Consider the following 22,642-nt stretch of genomic DNA (forward strand, 5'->3'; position numbering starts at 1 on the left):
CTCACTTAACCTGTCGACATGCCTTTTCAGCCTCTTCGTGTCCTCCTCACAGCTTGCATTCCCACCTAGCTTTGTATCATCAGCAAACTTAGACTAACACCATTAATATAGATTGTAAATAGTTGAGCACTGATCCCTGTGGCACTCCACTATTCACAGCCTGCCAGCTTGAAAATGCCCCATTTATCCGTACTGTTTGCTTCTTCTGTTAACCAATCCTCTATCCACGCTGATATATCACCCCCAATGCTATGAGCACTTATCTTGTATATTAACCTTTTGTGTGGCAGCTTACCAAATGCCCTTTGGAAACCTATTTGTATATTACATCTACTGGTTCCCCTTTATCTATCCTACTAGTTACTTCCTCAAAAAGCTCTAATAAATTTGTCAAACAGAATTTCCCTTATGACCATGTTGACTTTGACCAGACTATGATTTTCTAAGTGCATTGTTAAGACTTGTTTTTTGTTAATGAAGCAACTCAAGTGTCAGATAACTTTTAATGGCACTGCCATTGTCGAGAGTCCCCATCATTAATTTGTGGCAATTCAAGGAAGAGGACCGCAGTCAAGTTCATAGGACAAAGTAATAAAGACAGTGAATATAGCATTGCCAGTATTACTCTCATATGTTTTTTTAAAAAACTTTTAATTAGTATTTGCTGAATATTTCTCTTTATGACTGCGAACTTGGTTTGAATGTTGTGAAGTCGATAGAACTAAATTCAGTTAATCATTTACCAACTCTCTTGATCTAAATTCAGATGTTATTTTGATATTCAATACCAGGTTTTGTTATATGATCTTCGTTCAAGCCGTCCACTGATTGTCAAGGACCATTATTATGGACTACCAATTAAATCGATTGAATTCCAGGAACAGTTAGATTTGGTTATTTCAGCAGATTCCAGGATTGTAAAAATGTGGAATCAGAATACGGTAGGTTATTAATATCCTGAATAGAAATGAGGTGGTGGTGTTGATTCCACGGAAACTCATCTCGTGTGATTGAGCACTCCGTCTACCTTTACAGGCCAGCAATGCATTTTAGTTGCATGTTTTGTATTGTTGCCTGTGCAAATTTTCTTGTAATATCTGAAGAGACAGGGACCAGAAACTTAGTCGCAATTGTGATATTCAATAACTCTACTTGTGCAGTTTGTTGCCCCAGGTGCTCTGAATTTAGTTGCTATAAGACAAGCAGCTGCGCAATTTAAACATATGGTTTGCAAAACATGTGTTGCTTCAAATTATTTTGTTGCTGATTCAGGAGATTCAGCGGTCCATTGAATTTTGGCAAGACCAGGTGATCTCCATGGCGAGCAGGGCTGGATAATCTCACCCTGTATTTTAATGGAATTATAGAAATTTCAATCTTGGGTCATTCGATTGATTGTGTGTATGTACAGATGAGCTGCACCATTATATCTAAGTTAACTACTGTAATCCAGTATCCAAATCCCCTTGTATCCTGTCTCATTTTTCTTCTAAATATTTAATTAATTCCCTCATTAGTGTAGTGATTCACTCTACTTTAATTGCTACTTATGGTAATGTACTTGCCTGTCACCTCTTTGCTAGAGTCTCTTGCATGAGGAGTTTGTGACATGCCGGCTTGGTACGTGGCATTTGATTTAAACGCCTTTTCAATGTTGAACGTGATTGTCAATGACTGCTGAGGAAACTCCAGACTTTGGACGATAGTTACTAGAGGACATTGCATGGTGACGCTTGTATACCCAGAATCCATTACCTATCACTTGGTAGAACTTAGCAGCTGCTGCAGAAGTTCCATACTCTAACTGATGCAAACCCAATTCAATGAGCATATGGTTTTGACCAAGCTGTGTTTAGTAGGAAGTTGGCAGTGCAGTCAGAGTTGTTTCTTGAAAAGGTAGGTAAGATTGCAATGATGAATAATTTTCCTGCTGATTAAACTAATTAGACCAGAATGGTTCCAGTTCATTGCCATGTCTGTTCAATGAGTTTGTTGATCATAACCAGAACACTGGTAGAGGACTACAATTGACTCCAGTATCCAGAGATTGTGAGGGAAGAATCATAAGGAAATGTCAGGCGAGAAAAGAAAAATTGGTTCACATATTCTTGCCCCATACAGTTTTAATGCCATTATGCATAACAATTCAGACACTCCCTATTCACCAGGAGCCATGCAGCCTCTTAGGAGAGATGGAAAACCTGGAAAGTTCCCTCCAGATCATCCCTAGACAATCAAAACTTGTCCAGGAGACCACATTGACCATAAGTTGTCACACATCTTTTTTTATAAACATGATTCCTGTGCCATCCAGGAACTGATCTAGCTCTCTTAGGCTAAGATTCCTGATCATGACCCAGTGGTCTGCACAAGAAATGCTCATCTGATTCACCAATGATGTCCCTGCTGTTTAACAGTTTACCAGCACTCCCTGTCAGGCTGCATTAGTGAGGCACCAGAAAGCACCTCATGTCAATGGAACTTCATCCCAGAAAGAATTGCTGCCTTTGAAAGGTGGAGAAAATTGGTAGAAACGGAGCTGAAGGAATTAAGAATTGAATCATGGTGTGAAGAGAGGACATAAACATTACAGAAATGCAGGATAAAGTGAACATATGTGGTGTTTATAGTTTCGGGCATATTGAAGGCAATGCTCAGGTGTGAGCTCTTAATATGTATTTGCATAAATAATGTTGATTGGAGTATAAAAAAACCCACCGCCACTATAATATGAACGGAGCTGGACAGATTCCACAATCTGTTATGTGATGTACCAGCAATGTTTCTCGAACACGTCTACCGAGTAAATAAACTGGCACTGTGGTTTTCATGGGCAATTTCCCAAAAGTTCAAATCTCCAACAGTTCCAGTGACTCTGCTCTGGAATTGTTTGATCATCTCCACCAGGTACAGCCTCCTAATATTGCTGGCAACAGTGATTTGAGAAAAGTGAATCAAGATAAACATGAAAAAAAACTGGAAATATGGTGGTGGTAGGAGAGAGAAGACTGAAATGAGACCAAAATGTGCAAATATTTTAGTGACCAGAATTTTTTCATTTATTTTTAGGGGAAAATATTCACCTCTGTTGAAACACAGCATGAAATCAATGACCTTTGCCTTTATCCTAACTCGGGTAAGTGCAGAAGCATTTTGCACATTAAAATAGTGATATATTTGCATTTTTAGAAGATGTACTTTGTTAGTGCAATGTCTCTTAGTAAAATACACTTGGTGTTTCAGTATCTGTCTGTTTTGGACAGAACGTTGAAGCCCCAGTCTGTCAGTAAAGCTAATTGGGAATGCATTTTTACAATAACTCTGTAAGGTTTATATTTTGTGCTTAACAGTTCCCCAGTTCCATTGATTGACTTCATTCCTGCCTGTTACTAAAGCAAATTTTTATATAAAAATTGCCAGTTGTTTTAGTGCTTTATAATCTTAGTATGTCCTACTAGGAGGTGGGAGGGGAAGTTGTTTGGAGCCAAAAACAAAAGAACAGCAATGTCTGTTTATGTAATCATTAAGCATTTGCATGTCATGAGGGAAGTTGTTGAGGATGCCCAATTCAGCTTGTCATTCTTGTGTTTTGCGTTCAAATATATAGATTCTGTAATCCTATCGGTCAGCATCCTTTCACCTGAGAGAGATGGGCATGCAGCCTCACAAGAACTTTTGAGATCAGATGAGATTATCTGCTGTACTTCTCTTGATGGCTGAGCAAGCTGATTCTGGAAAAGCAAAGTCTGCTACAAGTGCCACACATGAAATTGTCCCTTGCCAGTGCTGCAGGATGATCTCTGCTGACGCCTAGCTTGCAGGGCTGGCATCTGCTTTAGAGCACCTGAAACCACATGTCATCGTGGTGTAACTCCTGCCCACAGCTGGTGTCGCTGTTTGCATCAATTGTCAGCTAGAGATCACGTGATTGCAGAGGGTTTTCGTGTCTCCTTTAACATCAACTTTGAATCAGAGATTTGGGTACCCTGCTAGTCTCCTGGCACAGGCTGCCTTCCCATATAGGCTGCCTTCCCACCCCTTGGGGATGTGGCCATCTTCCATCCTGTGCACATGCCCAAGCCAGTGAAGCAATTCTATGGAGAACAGAATATAAAAGCATCAGGCAGATCCCAGAATTTTAATGTGAATGAAATGAGGATGCTAATCTTAAAAATATCCTGCCTTGTGGTGTTAGGTACGTCATATATCTAAATTATCTGTGCCGATGATTCAGCTGTTCAATCCAAAGCAGAGAAGTGCTGATTCCCATCAGCTAAGCACAATTGCTTCAGTAAATATATATTTTCCTTTATAGTAACATTTACTCTTGCCTGAAAAAAACAATATGCATGATGATGGGTCAGTGTAAGAAAAGAACACCTTTTGACCATCTACCTTTTGCTATCCTGCATGTTGTACATCTTTACTTAATGCCAGTAAAATTTAAATCTCCCAACTAAAAATGGGGCATTTAGATTAAAAATGCTCGCTCCTAATTTAACAATGAATGAAAATATTAAATCCATGAAAAGGTATTTTTATTTTCTTTTGTTTTGACATTGAGCTGCAATACGTTTGGTAATGCAATTGGTGAATCACTGGTCTTTTTGTTATACAGGATTCCCACTTAATGTGGTGTTGATAGGATTTTGCACCCTTTTTTTAAAAAAATGTTTAGAGAAAGACAGATTTTTAATTTAGAAAAGCAAAGACAGCCTCATGGCCATACTGAAATATATGCAAGTAATTATTATTTGTAATTAATATGATGTATTCTCTCAGTCTGTCACACTTAATTGTTTAGTTTCAAGTTTTTCTAACAGGGGAGAAAAAACAATTATGCATTTAATTTATTTTTAAAATCAAATTATATATTACTGGACTCCCATCTAACTTTACAGAAATGCTGCTATATTTGCTGTTTCCTTGTTCTATTGCATGTATCACTTGAAAATATAAACACAATTGCACTGATTTTGGGTATATTGTATTCTCTAATGTTCCCTTTTTGACAATGGGCAAGAATGTAATGCCATCAGATTAATTTTTGTACTCTTGTGGAACATGTTTTCATGTTGCTTCGTGGAACTGGAATATCTTCCATAGGAAAGCAGCAAAAGGGACTAGAGAGAATTGGTTAAATTGGACTTTAACAATTTACGAAGGTGGGCAAGTTTTTTTTTAAAAGCTTATCAGTTCCTTCCTTGTTTATTTCCACCTTCCGTCCGCTCCCCCACAACCCCTCTTTTTTTTTCGCTGGAAGATCATTAGTGATGGCTATCATGTTATTCGTGGCCTTAATCACCCCACAAATATTTCCAATGCAGAGGAGACTTGAGGTGAACAGTGAAATTTTAAAAATACAAAAGCAAATGGCCAGTCAAACATTTATGAAAGCTATGCGCACTCACCATGGCTGAAAAGGTATGCGTCTCTATTTAATGGAATATATCTTAATTTGTTTTGCAAATGAAGCAAAATTCAATTCTATTTTTACCGTTCCAGGAATGTTCTTCCTGGCTAATGAATCGCCTAAGATGAATACATTCTATGTTCCAGTAAGTAGATTGGTGAATTTCTTGGTGATATTTCCACAGAATTGTGCAAAGGTTACTTTATACTTGGACAGCTTCTAGGATTTTATCTGCATTTTTAATTGGAGGTTTCTATTGAGAAGCTTATTCTAGATAAGATTGCAACATTTGTTTGTGCTCTGCAATTGTTTTGGGTTTTATAACTTCTTCTCATAGCAGCTTTGTAAACACGATTTTTCTCCTCTGGTATTTTGTCTGTATTGCCATTTGTATTGTACAAATCTGGACAGTCATTGTTGGGAACCCGTTCAATTATGAGGCCATCATAGTAGAATCCCACTGAGTGTTCCCAGCATTTCCTGAATGCCTGCGGGGTAGAATAGGGAAAGCATGGCAGCAATTTGACTCTGTAACTATGGCTGATTTTGTTTTACTTTTCCTGCACCCACGGCCTGGCGAAGTTTCCTTTAACTGTAGCACCTTCATTACTACCCTACATGAGATTAGCTACTTCAGCACAGACAAATTTTTGAACTTGACAACTTGCTTTGTTTTGGCACCTTGGGTGCCTCCATACAGCACATTTACTCTATTGAGTTTTGGGGTCTTCTCTCAATATTTTAAAGAATATAGAAATTCTCCAGCACGTGCTTCAAATGAAGCATCGCAAAGAATGTGAATAGAACACTTCATCCAAACCTGTAGTAACTTTGCTGGCACCCAGTAAGCTTAGGCACTTCTCATTTGTAGGGTAGATCACCTTATGCAAGTAACCATACTAGTAATTGCAGGAGCAAATCTCTTTTCAGGAGGAAAAGAAGAAGACTTTTGAAGATGGAAAGGAAAATATTGAATTCTCAATGTCTGATTTAAAGTTTATAGGTTTTTTTTAATTCATTCACGGGATGTGGGCTTCGCTGGCTGGGCCAGCACTTGTTGCCCATCCCTAGTTGCCCTTGAGAAGCTGGCGGTGAGCTGCCTTCTTGAACTGCTGCAGTCCATGTGGTGTAGGTACACCCACCGTGCTGTTAAGAAGGAATTTCAGGAATTTGACCCAGCGACAGTGAAGGAACAGCAATATATTTCCAAGTCATGATGGTGAGTGACTTGGAGAACTTTCAGGTGGTGGTGTTCCCATCTATCTGCTGTCCTTGTCCTTCTAGATGGTAGTGGCCATGGGTATGGAAGGTGCTGTTGAAGGAGCGTTGGTGAATTCTTGCAGTGCATCTTGTAGATGGTACATACTGCTGCTACTGTGCACCAGTGATGGAGGGACTGAATGTTTGTGGATGTGGTGCCAATCAAGCAGACTGCTTTGTCCTGGGTGGTGTCAAGCTTTGAGTACTCTGGGAGCTGCACTCATCCAGACAAGTGGAGAGTATTCCATCGCACTCCTGACTTGTTCCTTGTGGATGGTGGACAAGCCTTGGGGAGTCAGGAGGTGAGTTACTCGTTACACAATTCCTAGCCTCTGACCTACTCTTGTAACCACAATATTTTTGACTAGTTCATCTGGTTGATGATAACCCCCAGGATGCTGATAGTGGGGGATTCAGTAATGGTAACGTCATTGAACATCAAGGGACGATGGTTGGATTCTCTTTTGTTGGAGATGGCCATTGCCTGACACTTGTGTGGCGTGAATGTTACTTGCCAGTTGTCAGCCCAAGCCTGGATAATGTCCAGGTCTTGCTGCATTTGGACATGGACTGACTTGGTTGCGAATAGTGCTGAACATTGTGCAATCATTAGTGAACATCCCCACTTCTGACCTTATGATAGAAGGAAGGTCATTGATGAAGCAGCTGAAGATGGTTGGGCCTAGGACACTACCCTGAGGAACTCCTGCAGTGATGTCCTGGAGCTGAGATGACTGACCTCAACAACCACAACCACCTTCCTTTGTGCTAGGTATAACTCCAACCAGCAGAGAGTTTTCCCCTGATTCCTGTTGACTCCAGTTTTGCTCTTGGCTCTTTGATGCCACACTCTGTCAAATGCAGCCTTGATGTCAAGGGCAGTCACTCTCACCTCATCTCGGGAGTTCAGCTCTTTTGTTCATGTTTGAACCAAGACTGAAATGAGGTCAGGAGCTGGGTGGCCCTGGCGGAACCCAAACTGGGTGCCAGTGAGCGTGTTATTACTAAGCAAGCGCTGCTTGATAGCACTGTTGATGACCCCTTTCATTACTGATGATCAAGAGTAGACTTATGGGGCGGTAATTGGCTGGGTTAAATTTGTCCTGCTTTTTGTGTGTATGACATACCAGGGCAATTTTCCACATAGCTGGGTAGATGCCAGTGTTGTAGATGCACTGGAACAGCTTGGTTAGGGGCGCAGCAAGTTCTGGAGCACAAGTCTTCAGTACTGTTACCGGAATATTGTCAGGACCCATAGCCTTTCCAGTATCCAGTGCCTTCAGCCATTTCTTGCTATATAGTGGAGTGAATCGAATTGGCTAAAGACTGGCATCAGTAATGCTGGGACCTCTGGAGGAGCCCAAGATGGATCACCTTGTTGTACCAAATGCTTCAGCCTTATCTTTTGCACTGATGTGCTGAGTTCCTCCATCATTGAGGATGGGGATGTTTGTTGAGCCGCCTCCTCCAGTGAGTTGTTTAATTGTCTACCACCATTCACAACTGGATATGGCAGGACAGCTTAGACCTGATCTGTTCATTGTGGGATCACTTAGCTCTGTCTATCACTTGCTGCTTAACTGTTTGGCATGCAAGTATTCATGTGTTATAGCTTCACCAGGTTGACACCTCATTTTTAGGTATGCCTGATGCTGCTCCTGGCATGCCCTCCTGCACTCTTCGTTGAACCAGGGTTGATCCCCTTAATGGTAGAGTGGGGGATATGCCGGACCACGAGGTTGCAGATTGCATTAGAGTACAATTCTGCTGCTGACGGCCCACAGCGTCTCATGGGTGCCCAGTCTTGAGTTGCTAGATCTGTCTGAAATCTATCCCATTTACTGCAGTGGTAGTGCCACACGACACGATGGAGTGTATCCTCAATGTGAAGATGGAATTTGGTCTCCACAACGGCTGTGCAGTGGTCACTCCTGCCAATACTGTCACAAACAGATGCATAAGTGGCAGGCAGGTTGGTGAGGATGAGATCAAGTATGTTTTTCCCTCTCATTGGTTCCCTCACCACGTGCTGCAGACCCAGTTATGTGGGACTATTTAGGACTCGGCCAGCTCGGTCAGTAGTGGTGCTACCGAACCACACTTGGTGATGGACATTGACAGACAATATGGACATTGATGGACAATACGCAGTACACTCTGCGCCCTTGCCACCCTCTGTGCTTCCTCAAGTGGTGTTCGACATGGAAGAGCATTGATTTATCAGCTGAAGGAGGGCGGTAAATGGTAATCAGCATTGTCCATGTTTGACCTGTTGCCATGAAACTTCATGGGGTGCAGTGTCAATGTTGAGGACTCCCAGGGCAACTCCACCCTGACTGTATACCACTGTGCCACCACTTCTGCTGGGCCTGTCCTGCTGATGGACTTGGACGTACCCAGGACATAACCCAGGGATGGAGATGTCTGAGGCATTATCTGTAAGATATGACTATGCCAGGCTGTTGCTTGACTAACCTGTGAGACAGCTCTCCAATTTTGGCACAAGAGGAGGACTTTGCAGGGTCGACAGGTGAAATTTCGTTTCTGGTGCCTAGGTCGATGGTGTTCGTCCGGTTTCATTTAGTATTTTTTTTAGTGGTTTGATACAACTGAGTGACTTGCTAGGCCATTTCAGAGGGCGTTTAAGAGTCAACCACATTGCCATGTGCCTGGAGTTACATATAGGATGACAGATTTCCTTCCCTCAAGGGAAAATAGTGAACCAGATGGATTTTTACAACAAACGATTCATCATTAGACTTTTAATTCCAGATTTTTTTAATTGCATTTTATTGAATTATTGCCATGGTGGGATTTGAACCCAGGTCCCCAGAGCATTACCCTGGGTCTCTGGATTACTAGACCAGCACCACTACGCCATCGCCTCCCCTGGTTCAATAACTAACAAAGGCATTGATGTTGCAATCAGGGCAGCACCTTGGATTTGGAAATGATCACTTGGTGAGGATACCTATTTCTCATTTGCTACCCCTCAAGTACTGCATCAAGCACATGTACATGGGTGTCGGGTGAAGAGCAGTGCTTCCACGCAAGCTTGCCAGCTTTCATTATAGAGACATACATGTGCATAATGCTACCTGGTTGTGAAGCCTGAAGTTGAGTTTTGACCCTACAACTATAGTCCAGATTCAATACCTTTGGGAAAAGAGGAAATAGATAACCAGGGAAAAAAATAGTTTTTCTTGCAATGCTCATTGTTATAAGATATTTTTATTCACAGGTAAAACTTTAATGTTTTTAGATGAGGTATGCCTTGTTAGAATTTTTTTCCCCTCCCTTACTTCACTCCACCCACAAATCACTATGAAGCTTGACAAAAGTCATTTAGGAAACTTGTTGGTATGTCTTTCCAAATCGACGGACTGGTTTGTACTGCTAACCGGAATAACTTGGAGCAAATGCTGATTAATTTTTTTAGTGGCGGTTTAAGATCTAACAGTCGACATGATAAATGTTTTTCAATTGAACCATAGACTTTGGGACCTGCACCCCGCTGGTGTTCATTCCTGGATAATTTAACAGAGGAACTTGAAGAAAACCCAGAAACTACAGTGTATGATGACTATAAATTTGTCACTAAAAAGGATCTAGAAAACCTGGGTAAGCTTTATATTAGCAACTCATTTAATGTTTGGCAAGGATGGTTAACTGTGAAATTAATTATGTGGAAAAGCAAATAACTTCTTGGGGGAAGAAAAGTTTGTATTCAATACCTGTTCAGAGCTCTGGATAGAACAGACTACATTTTTTCAGGTTGTCAGTGACCCAAACTTTAGCCTTTGCTCTTTCAACCAAAAGCTGGTGCTTACTTCAGTAAGATCCAGTTAACCAATATCTCAATCATGGTGCTTGTATGCTCCGAGTTACACTGCTCAGCTCCTAGATTGAAAATGTCAAATATTTCAAATATATTTAGTCTGGTTAGCATTGTTAAGTAGATGTGCTGTAATCACAATCAGTAAGCAAATGCTAGGAAGTTTATTAAGTCAGTTTTATATTATCTTAATTCCCGAAGTATTACACTTGGGCTCATGGCCTTTCTTGAGCAGTGAGCTGCACATTTTTCTTGGGGCATGAAAAAGGATTGAATAACTGATTCCAGTAATATTGTGAGAATATAATAGCAACTTTAGGGCACAGCAGCATTTCCCTTTATTTGTATTTTTGATTTTATAACTGGTGCTAATAAATCTTTTGAAGGAATGGTAATAATTGTCAGAAATGGGTGAATGTGGCATAAATTTTATTATTGGGTACAAAATATTTTTAGTAAAAATTGTAAGGGTGCTTATGTGTTGTACCTTTTTACTGTAGGTCTTGCTCATCTTATTGGTTCTCCACTGCTTCGTGCATACATGCATGGCTTCTTTATGGATATTCGACTATATCACAAGGTGTGTAAATGTGCCAGCACGGTAGTTTTCCAAGACATGATCCTCAAATTACAGTATAAAGACGAAGTGAAGAACGGTCAGTAACTTTGACCGTACTACTAAATATATCCCCTTTGTACATAAAAATGATTATGTTGTAAGTTTGTTTTTTTCCCACATTGATTTATGTTGAAGTAAATAGATGTTGAGATGACCTATTGGAAAATAAATTATTGTGCTTTCAAAAGAGGGTTACTAATTGTTATTAAAAACAGAAAATGCTGGAATATTCTAACCAGAAGTCATAGGCCTGACATACAAACTTTCTGTTACTCTCTTGCGGATGCTGCCAGATTTGCTGAGGACTTGCAGCATTTTCTGTTTTTATTTCGGATTTCCAGCACCTACAGTATTTTGCTTTTGTATTGCTCATTGTTATGTTCTGTAATTAAAAGGTGAAAGCTATGGCGAATCCATTTGCCTATGAGGAGTATCGAAAAGATAAAATCAGGCAGAAGATAGAGGAAACGCGTGCTCAAAGAGTGCAAGTAATGGTAAGAGGTCTATACTTAGCTGGAATCAGTGTTAAGGATATAATAAAGAAATTTGCTTTCTTTTTGACTTTTGCTGTTGAAATTCATTTGTGGTGGTGCTGAGTAATTTATGGTCATCATAGAAATCAAGAATAAATGAAATTTCACTTCAAGTTTAGAGTTCTGTTTCTGTAAAGTAATTGGGAAAATGCCTTTTTCACTGCTTTTCATTTACATGATTTAGTCTGGGGTTAACAAAGATTGTTTAAGTTTTGAATGTTCTTTATTTCTCATGATGTAAGCATGACATCATCTTCAATGAATGGCATGCATATAAATCTACCTTACCCAATTAAGTAAATGTGAAGATGGCCCTGGAGATCAGGAAACCAGAATGTTTGGCATTTTTTAATCTCAATTTGCCCTGCTGCATCTCAAGATGGTAATTTCTTGAATGATGCTTGACTTGATGGTTAGTGATGGAACTTCTTGGCCTTTCCCTCTCCAAATATGGAAATTCCTTTTTCATTATTGCTCCAGAAAAACGGTTTTGAATGTGCTACAAGCCTTGATTCAAATTGACCACAGCTAAAAACTGAAATGTTATGTATTTCAGTCCAATTTTGAATCCCATCAAACTATCTACTGATGAATTATGCTATTTTAAAGTGACTCCGGTGGTATCGCATTCAAAACTTAAATACTCTTGGAAAATGCACTGTTTTTGTAACAACGCATTATGTAACCATCTAATTAAATATGGATAGAGCATCACATTTGAATGAGAATGTTTTAATCGTGTGAAAATATTCTCAAAAACCCAGTCAACAAATGTATAAAATTGCAAGTGTTTGGGAACTGTGCTGGTGGACCCTTTTTCTTCCTTAGTAGTGAAGAAATTTATTTTTTTATATAACAATCTCATTGACTGACCATACTCAACAAGCCCGTGCTTGCAAAACTCAGAACAGTGCACAACATCAGATATGATTCCGCGATTGGGCAACACTTATTAAGTAATCCCGATCCTGCCAAGAATTATGCTAATAACCAATTTAAGATTCAGTCAGGTTCACAATGTGGCTCCCTTATGTTTGCCAGAAGCTACATATATTCATACGGAGGGCCCTGCCCAGTAAACAAAAGCTTGGAGACAACTGTTCCCTGGTTCAATCCCCATGGCAATGTCGTTACCAATCAGAGTCCACTTACCAAACGATCGGCATCCTTTTCACATGCAGTATAAATTGCTGTTCCCTTTGAAATTTGGTATTCTTGTGATTCTGTCCTGATGAGTGCAAGATGAACAGATTCAACAGCATGTCTCTTTTTTTTAACAATCTCAAGTTCTGAACAATCTAGCGACTATTAATAATCTCATTTTTAATAAACCTGTAAACAGAAACTTCCAAAAGTAAACAAAGAACTAGCAATGAAGTTTATTGAAGAAGAGGAAGCAGAAGAGCAAGTACAAAAGAAGAAAGGAAAGGTAACAAACCATTGATTTTTGAGAGTTTTCTCTAATGTGAAATTTTGTTCAAAGATGACTTTTAAACTTCAACTATGTAAAATAGCCATGAAGTTTCAGGCCTTGACAGTGAATTTTGCAGCCATGTTGAGTGTGAGGTATCTCATGTTTCTCCAATTTTGTTCAATTTTATTTTTGTAGTTTTGCTTTCTGCTTATTTATTTTATTCCTTGTATTTATCTTCTTAATTGTGCATGAACTTTTTGTCTCCCTAACTAGTTCTTAATCCACTTTCATTTCAACCTGAATTTTACCAAATATCAGGAAGGAAAATACACAGCCCTAGAAATTAGTTTGCACCTAACTTTGTGTGCAAAACCAGAAGCAACCCTGAACCACTGTGCTGAAACTGATGGGTTAGAGGACTGAAAAATTGGTGCTCTTCTGTCATCAGGAAGTAACAAGCATGTGGAGGGTGCCAGTCATATTGTAAGACGAAGTTCACTGGTCCAAAGCAATTGATAATCAACCGCTGGACCTGAACCTACTGGGAATATAGCGAGGTGAAGTCAGGAGAATGTGGCAAGCGGTGGTTGGCACTTCATGCAGTTTTAATGTTGAACCAGGAGGGGCACTTCTGGTTGCACGTACAGTTAGTAAATTTTTAAAAATTGCAGACTTTAGTGACTCCTTTAAACTAGGACTACTTGCCTCTCTCGTCTTAGGGGAATCTCCCTGCACTTTTGCTGAAAATGAGTCACCAGCATCATTGTGTTAGGCCAGCCATAAAGTACATTCTGACAACTACAAATTTGATTTGAGCTGTGTAGTGTTGAAGATTGCAAATAATGCATTTTATGTGCAATTGAAATCAAAGGATACTTAGAACTGGACACAATCCATTTTGAATGATTTTTTAAATTCTTATGTGTGTGTGTGTGTCTTGTCTCTCTGGCAGGTTAGTGGGCATCTCTGCTATGTTGTATGCTATTTAACCATGTAGGCAAAGGAAGCCCAGAGGTCAGCCTGTGATTAGTGCTGAGTTAACTAATCTTGGCAGAGTGGTGGTAAAGTGCTGAGGCCAGTTGCATTCTCTCTAGGCTGGGAAGGAAAGGGAAAAATATCAACCAGGTTTCTACCCAGTGGTCCCTATTTGCAAACTTGCATACATGGTTGTGAAGATGTGCATTAGACTAATCTGTAATGCTCCCAACATTTCAATAGCTTATCATTATTCCTTACCTAGATTTATAAATAGGGACCCATGAACCATGCATACATTCAGATATGCATTTCTTCATTTTCTGATTTCTTTTCCTGTAAAATTAAACAGTTCTTGCCACATAATTTTCAGCTGAAATTAAAATGAGTCAATTATTTGAGATCTTTTTGTATAGCTGTATTAGTTTCCAGGCATTCATTCCAGTTCCAGTACAAATAACACATTTCAAGTTAACTTTAATTTTTTTGCATTTTACTGTAGGGCAGTGTGAATTTATTCTGAATCCTGTGGAATACATAATTTCAGTCAATACAGTACAAACATTCTGCATTTCCATCACACTATATAAAATGTCTAATGCTGATAATCCAGATAATATTGATATTAAGATTAGGAGAATGAAGACTTTCTGATAGCACTCCATGATAAATTACTGGCACAACTAACAATAATTAGAATAGTGTCAAATCAACAATTTATTGCTAGAAGATGATTGTGTTCAGGTAACTTCTATCTCATTTTTTAAAAATTGTTTAAAGAGGCGACATTCTGAAAATAAACTGAAGAGGACCTGTCTTATTTTTGACATGTTCACATGCAACTGACATAATGTTTAGTTTCTATGTGTGCATCATTTGTTTGATAATACATGAAACAATGTGAATGTTATCGCAAAAATGGTGTCTATTAATATTCTGAAACTCTTCAGTTGAGAATATTTAAAACAACATACTTGAAAACTGAAAGCTGCAAATTCTGTTTCATCAAAGGAAATCACATGATGTTCAAAGTGAATACCCCAGCTGTAGATTGTTTCAATCATACAATATTGATTTTCTTTTTTAGAAAGAGGAGAAAAGTGCAGGACAAGTCGGGGAAGAAATCATTGTTTTGAAACTCATCATTGTCAGTTCCTTGAAATATAACTTCTGTCAGGCGTCATGATTTCTCTCTCCTCAGGTTACTCAGCAAGTCAAACCTGGAGCCACAGGTCTTTGGGCTGAAAGGACAATATTTGCCCAGGATGGGGTTTCTTGAATCACGGTTCTGCGCTCTCTCTCTCCTGCATTTGTCGGTTCTCCGCAGCAGTGTTAGTGTGGTCAGTTTCCAATTGTGTTGCAACTTGTTGGATGCCGTGGTAAGCGGCAAGTTCCTTCCCTGCACCGATGTCAATTTGTCCCCTTTTCAATGAGGCCTTTAGAGTGTCCTTAAAACGTTCCCTCAGTCCTGCTCTAAGTCCGGTGCCATCCTTCAGTTGGGAAAAGAGGATCTGCTTCGGAAACCAATTACTTGGCATGTGGATGCAGTGTCCAGACCAGTGAAGCTGATTTCGCATGATCCTGGTTGCGATACTGGAGGAATTGACTTCAGTGAGGATGCTGGAATTTGTTCATCCGTCTTCCCACTTGACTTTTAGTCTCCTGCAGAGATACAGCTGGTGAAAACTATCCAGCGCCTGGAGGTATCTTTGGCAGGTAGGTAACCCAAGTCCCACTGCCATATAGAAGGGTGGTGACATCAAAAGCACTGTCGACTAAAGCCATTGTCCTCCTATGAAAATCTCTGTTGTTGAAGACCTGGTTGCACAGTTTTTGATTGAATGTCAATTCGACAAGAAGCTTTTCAACATCAACAGACTCTCAGCTCAGACTAAGGTGACCCTCCAGCATATCCAGGACTTAACAATATGCCGATGACTGCATAGTTGTGACCCACACTACAAACGACATTCAGACCACTCTCAATTGCTTCAACTCTACATAAAAAAGGATTGGTGTCTGACTCAGCATCAGCAAGACCAAGATCCTCCATCAGCCCTCCCCCTGACAAGCACCAACACCTCCAGCTATTGTAATGGACGGGGAGACTTTAGAAGTCGTTGAACACTTCCCATATCTCGGCAGCCACCTTTCTCAAAAGGTTACCATCAGCATAGAATCAGCTATGCCAGCGCAGCCTTCCAAAAATTATGCAGCTGGGTTTTGTCAGTATTCAATAGATGGATCCATCTAATAATTTGATTTATCTGTGGGATCGGAACTTTGCTGGCAAGGCCAGCATTTATCACCAAGCTCTAATTGCTCTTGAGAAGGTGGTGACCCACCATCACCTTGAACCACTGCAGTCTCCATGGTGTAGGTAGACCCAAAGTGCTGTTAGGGAAGTAGTTGCAGGAGTTTGGCTCTTTAATAGTGAAGAAATGATATATTTACAAGTTGGGATAGTGTGCAACTTGGAGAGAAACGTGCTGGTGATGTTTTCATGCACCTGCTGTCCTTGTTCTTCTAGTTCGTGAGGCTTGCAGGTTTGAAAGTTGCTACTGAAGAAGGCTTGACAAGTTGCTGCAATGCATATGTAGATGGTGCTCACTCCTCGCACGTTGTGATGATGGTGGAGGAAGTGAATATCTTGGGTGGCGGGAGGGGTGTCGTTCAGGCAGGTTGCTTCTGCATTGTTGTTGGAGCTGCACTCATCCAGACAAGTGGGGAGTGTATTCCGTCACACACTCGACTCGTGGGCAGGTGTTTAGGGAGTCAGTTTCAAAATTAGTTGTGTATGATCTCAGCATATTTGAAACTTCAGTCATTCACACTGCCTTATGTGTTTACAAAAGAATTCTGATTTTACATATTTCAGTCTTTTCTGAATCCCATAATTTATATGTGAACAAAATAATCAACTCTTGGTGTTATCCAGCAGATTTTATAATACTTAGTATTTGTATGTTAGAAAGTTGTGGGTTCAGGCCTCGAGTACTGATCAATACTGCAATGTATTCTAAGGGATTGTTCCATTTTTGGAAGTGCAGTCCTTTGGGTGAGATGTAAAACTGATGATATGGGTCAGGTAAGCGTTAAAGATCCTGTGGCACTATTTGAAAATGCAGGTTTTTCAGCATGACCTGACTAACCTTACACCCTCAACCAGCAACATCACATGTAGATGAATGGTCATTTATTTCATTGCTGAAGTTGGAATATTGTAAATCAAGGTACTTGAAGGTCAAGATGAAAAATGCTGATTCACAATTCTCAAGTCATAACTTCCTCTGATTTTATTCAGTGTCTGTGTGTGAGATCAAGAAATATCAAAGCAAATAAACACCAGCCTATTTATTTTCCTATATTCACTATATTTTTGATTGGGCTAACTCCAGCTGGTGGTTAAAAATTGCATATAATACTTTTAACATAACATAAGAAATAGGAACAGGAGTAGACAATTCAACCCCTCAGGCCTGATCCGTTATTCAATTAGACCATGGCTGATCATCTTGTGTTTTGATTTCCGCATTCCCATCTAATCCCGATAACCTTTGACTCTTGCAAGGCAAGGGAATCAATCTACCTCTGCCTTAAAAATATTCAATGACCCCGCCTCCACCACCACCTGAGGCAGAGTGTTCCAAAGTCGCACAACCTTCAGAAAAAAATTCCCCTCATCTCTGTCCTAAAAGGAGAACCCCTAATTCTAAGTGTCCCCTAGTTCTGGACTCACCCACAAGAGGAAACATCCTTTCGACATCCAGTTTGTCAAGGTCATTCAGGATCTTGTATGTTTCAATCAAATCGCCTCTCACTCTTCTAAACTCCAGTGGAAACCCAGCCCAGTCTGTCCAACCTTTCCTCATTAGACAACCCTCTCATTCCAGGTATCTATTTAGTAAACCTCCTTTGAATCGCCTCCAATGCATTTGCATCCTTCCTTAAATAAGGAGACTAAAACTGCACACAGTATTCAAGGTGCAATCTCAGCAATGCCCTGTATAACTGAAGTATAACATCCTTACTTTTATGTTCAATCCCTCTCGCAATAAAGGAAAGCATTCCATTAGCCTCCCTAATTACTTGCTGTTCCTGCATGCTAACTTTTTGTGACTCGTACTAGAACATCTAGATCCCTCTGTACCTCAGAATTATGCAGCCGGTCTCCATTTAAGTAATACTCTGCTTTTTTTATTCTTCCTGCCAAAGTGAACAACTTCACATTTTCCCACATTAAACTCCATTTGCCAAACCTTTGCCCACTCACTCAACCTATCTATATCCATCTGCAACCTCCTCATGACCTCTTCACAACATACTTACCTATCTTTGTGTCATCTGCAAATTTAGCTACCATGCCATCACTCCCCTCATCTAAGCCATTGATGTAAATCGTAAAAAGTTGAGGCCCCCAAAACAGACCCCTGTGGGACTCCACTCGTCACAACCTGCCAATCTAAAAAAGACCCATTTATGCATACTCTCTGCTTTCTGCCAGCCAGCCAATCTTCTATCCATGCTAATATATTATCCCCTACATCATGTGCTATTATTTTCCATAATAACCTTTGATCTGGCACCTTAAATGCCTTCTGGAAATCGATGTACATTATGTGTACAGGTTCCCCTTTGTTACTCCTTCAGTAAACTCAAATAAATTGGTTAAACATAATTTTCCTTTCACAAAACCATGCTCACTCTTCCCAATTGCCTTGAGTTCTTCCAAGTGCCCAGCTATAACCATCTTAATGATTAATTCTAATAACTTCCCCATGACAGACATCAATCTAACTGGCCTATGATTTCCTGTTTTCTGCCTCCTTTCCTTGAAAACTGGGGATATCTTTGCTACTTTCCAACCTGATGGAACCTTTCCAGAATCTAGCAAACTTAGGAAAATTAATACCACACCGACTACCTCATCAGCCACCTCTTAATTTTGATCCTTTTCACACCATTCATTTTATGTTCATATCGTTCCATTTTTGTAATTTTTACTTATTTTTTGCACTGAGCTGAGAATTATATTTTACATATGTCAGGATTGCGATTCTTACAGATATAAAGAACATATCTTGTTATTCCTGTTGGACTGTGAACTAAAATTATAATGGCTACAGTTCGAAAGACATGTTTACTGGAACAGTGTGAGGGATATATACCGTCCTGGAATGGAGTGTGCCATGAAAGACAGGATGGTGCTGAGGAGGAGTCTGGTAACAATATTTTAATTGGCTGCTGACCAGGGTTTATGTGAGAGCAGTGCAGCAGAATAGCTCCTAGCCTGAAGGGGAAAAAACCTAAAACCTCATTCTCCTATGTATGTAAGATTCCAGTAATTCTACAATAATAGCTATCTGGCTTTTTCTCCTCATATCTCTATTACCTGCCCTCTCCCTGAAAACCCCTATCAAGAGACCAAGGGGAAAATCACTGTTAAAGATGTTGAAAGGCAAGTGCTCAATCAGTGAACTAAAGACTGAAAGTGCTGGAAGACCACTCGTGTCATCAACAAAGAACCAAAAGGAATTTGGAAGACATCGATCAAAATCAACCCATCAAATCTTGTACTCCAGAATTGGTGCTGTTGAACTGTTTTATCCCACCCTTAAAATCCATGCTTTTGTGTGTGTGTATAGGGATTTAAGAAGGGGTAGACTGTAGGTTGGAGTTAGAAATTAGTTCATATTTCTTTATTTTACCACTAGTTAAAGACAATTTGTTCAATAAACAGTTATTTACTTACCTGGTGCTTATATTCTGTTAACCTTAATTAAACAATTAGGTGAGTTGGTCGAACTTTTCATATTTGTCGTGGTTCAGGGAGCAGTGGGGCTTGATATTGCAGCGCACTATCCCCAGTGAGTCGTGACACAGAAAAGATTTGACTGATTCAATTAAAAAAAACAGTCTCTCCTAAGTTGCTGCATTTAGTCTCTGATCATGTCACTTCTTTCCGCTGTCCGCTCTCCCAGTTTGATAAACATTGCATGAAGGAGTCACACTGTGTTCTTTAAGAAATTCTTTGGTTTGTTTTGAAACCTATCCAAGGTGTATAGGCATTATGAACAGATTTTCCATTTCAATAATAACAGTGATGATAGTGAGTTGCATCCTCAGCATTCCATGATTATGAAGCGGCTTATTCTTCATAATCAATCACATGTGGTCTGTATTGCAAGGTAGATAAGCGTTCAGCCAATTTGTGCACAACAAGGTCCTTCATACAACAAGTGAAATGATTGACTAATTAATCCATCTTTTTGTTGATATTGGTTGAACAAATATTGGCTAGGACATTGGGAACCTCTCAGCTTTCTTTTAGAATAATGCAATTGGATTTTTCTTGTAACTGAACAACTAGATGAGGCCTTGCTCTAAAAGGCACCACCTTCAGCAACATAACACTGCCTCAGTATTGCATTGAAGTGCAAATCCAGGTTATGTGCTCAAATCCTAGATGGGGTTTCTAATTTTGAGAACAGAGCCAAGGACATTATAACCAACTGCTTAGTTATACTTTTAATATAGAGGTAAAATACTTTCAAATTTAAGGAGTTATGGATGTACACTGTTTTGAAACAATGCCAGAATATATCTATTCATTTAATTTATCTGCAATTAATCTGAATAAATGTTATCTTTCTGTGAATCTTTCTTACAATCCAAAGTTCTCTAAACTACGAGATTAATACAAAGGAGCAGTCTAGGGTTACTACTAAAGTATGTGGAAGGTTCTTCCATCTGGAAGAATGAAAACAACTTTCCAAGCTGAACTTTTTAGTCTGATCCTGTTAAGAACTACTTTTTAGTGCTAACTTTCAGAATTCACATTTGGGTTTTTAACCAAACGAGGTATTCTTTGCTGAAATTGTAAGGTGGATTTGATGTGCAACTATTATATCCTTTCTTTGTACACAATATCTTTTAAATGTACCAAAACTGTGGCAACCGGGTGATGCAACAACATGATGTACAATAGATTGATAGGATGTTGATTCTTCCCTGAATGAGTACATGTTGAGTTTCTGATTTCAGTTAAACCATCTATGGGAAGCAAGGCTAACTGACCAGCAACAATGAGGCATCTCTGGGTTAAGGAAAAGGGAAATTAGAGAACTAAGTTAACCTGTCTACATAGCATCATTTCAAAACTGACTAATAAAGGTCTAAAATTTGACCTATTATTTTGACATTTGCTCTGTCTTGACTCATTACAAATATCAAGCAATTAAAGATCTGGGGCCATATTTGTTTTGCCAGAGTCTACCCAACATCCTACGAGATGAGCGGTTCAAGGTCATGTTTGAAAATCCAGACTTTCAAGTGGATGAAGCCAGTGAAGAGTTCAGACTCATAAACCCAATTGTGTCTAAAGCCTCCGAAAAAAGGAAGAAAAAACTTAAGCAATTGCAGGAGCACAGAGAGACTGAACAGGTAATACCTTATTAATGGCAGCAGCATCTTCATAGCAGTGAAAATAAATAAGAATGTGCTTTAACTGCAACTTTAAAAAAAAGTTACAAATCCATTGTTGGTGATGACTAAGATGATTTGTTGTAATGCATCTACCAGAACAAAGTTTGGTCGTTTTTTGAGAAATGAAGCCCCATAATCTGAACACCATCAAAGTTAAAGAGAGTAAAGTTGAGTTGTAATTAGGTGAAATCAGCATTAGGTTTTGAAAAGCCTGAAGACTGTAGGAAGAGGATGTAGCAAATAAGATGTTTCATGCTCTATTCTAACTACTATAAACATACAGATTAATATCTATATGTACAGGAAACACAGTCTCGTTGAATTTTAGTTACTACAAGTTACATTCAGCCGAAGTTACATAAGCTGCTGCAGTTAAAGTCCATGGTTTTTATGTTCAGTTAAATGACAATGTTCTTCCTATGCAAAAGCATTATGTTTGCAAGACTTGTTGGACATAGTTCTTTGTACAACAGTTGGCTTTATACTGTAACAGGCAAGAAGAACGTGCAGCCTAGGTGGCAGATGAATTATTTGGGTCTTGTATTTGTTAAATGGACACTGCAGAAGGTAGTCTCTAGAACTGCAAGCATTTTACGTTCACATGTATACATTGCTGGCTTTAATTGATTTTGAAAAATACATTTTTGATTTTCAGTCAAACTTCAACGGCTACCTGAGGTATATGTGGGGAGTGCGCATTCAATTCACCAGTTCTCCTGAGACCATCATGAGAAAAAACAAAAGGTTTCTTGAGGGCAAAGGCAAAGAAGCTTATGAAGTTGTGATAGAGGGGCATAATATTAAGACTATTGGCAAAGATGGCTTTTTTTTATTTTCAGTGTTTGATGAGCCATAGCCTTGCACAGCATTCAAGAATCTTTACAGTGCAGGAGGAGGCCATTCAGCCTATTGAGTCTGCACTGACTCTCTGAAAGAGCATTCTACTTAGTCCCACTCCCATGTCTTATCGCCATAATCTTACACATTCTTTTCAGATAGCAATCCAATTTCCTTTTGAATGCCTGCCTCCGCCAACCTCTGAGGAAGTTTGTTCCAGACTCCAACCACCCTCTGGGTGGAAAAAATTTTCCTCACATCACTATTACTC

The 22,642-nt window shown here is 39.5% G+C and overlaps 1 protein-coding gene across 1 annotated transcript in view; it reads left to right on the forward strand.

Moving 5' to 3' along the window:
• Nucleotides 1-22,642, forward strand: part of nol10 (nucleolar protein 10) — a 66,848-nt gene that overhangs the window by 24,264 nt on the left and 19,942 nt on the right. Inside the window, exons 11-18 of the mRNA XM_078541612.1 lie at nt 792-941; nt 3,070-3,136; nt 5,506-5,558; nt 10,168-10,294; nt 11,009-11,088; nt 11,523-11,621; nt 13,003-13,089; nt 21,319-21,492. Of these exons, the coding sequence (XP_078397738.1) occupies nt 792-941; nt 3,070-3,136; nt 5,506-5,558; nt 10,168-10,294; nt 11,009-11,088; nt 11,523-11,621; nt 13,003-13,089; nt 21,319-21,492 (837 nt within the window). The remainder of the gene's footprint in view (nt 1-791; nt 942-3,069; nt 3,137-5,505; nt 5,559-10,167; nt 10,295-11,008; nt 11,089-11,522; nt 11,622-13,002; nt 13,090-21,318; nt 21,493-22,642) is intronic.

The sequence above is a fragment of the Cetorhinus maximus genome, chromosome 5, assembly GCF_964194155.1.
Source record: "Cetorhinus maximus chromosome 5, sCetMax3.hap1.1, whole genome shotgun sequence".
In the NCBI taxonomy this organism is placed as follows: Eukaryota; Metazoa; Chordata; class Chondrichthyes; order Lamniformes; family Cetorhinidae; genus Cetorhinus; species Cetorhinus maximus.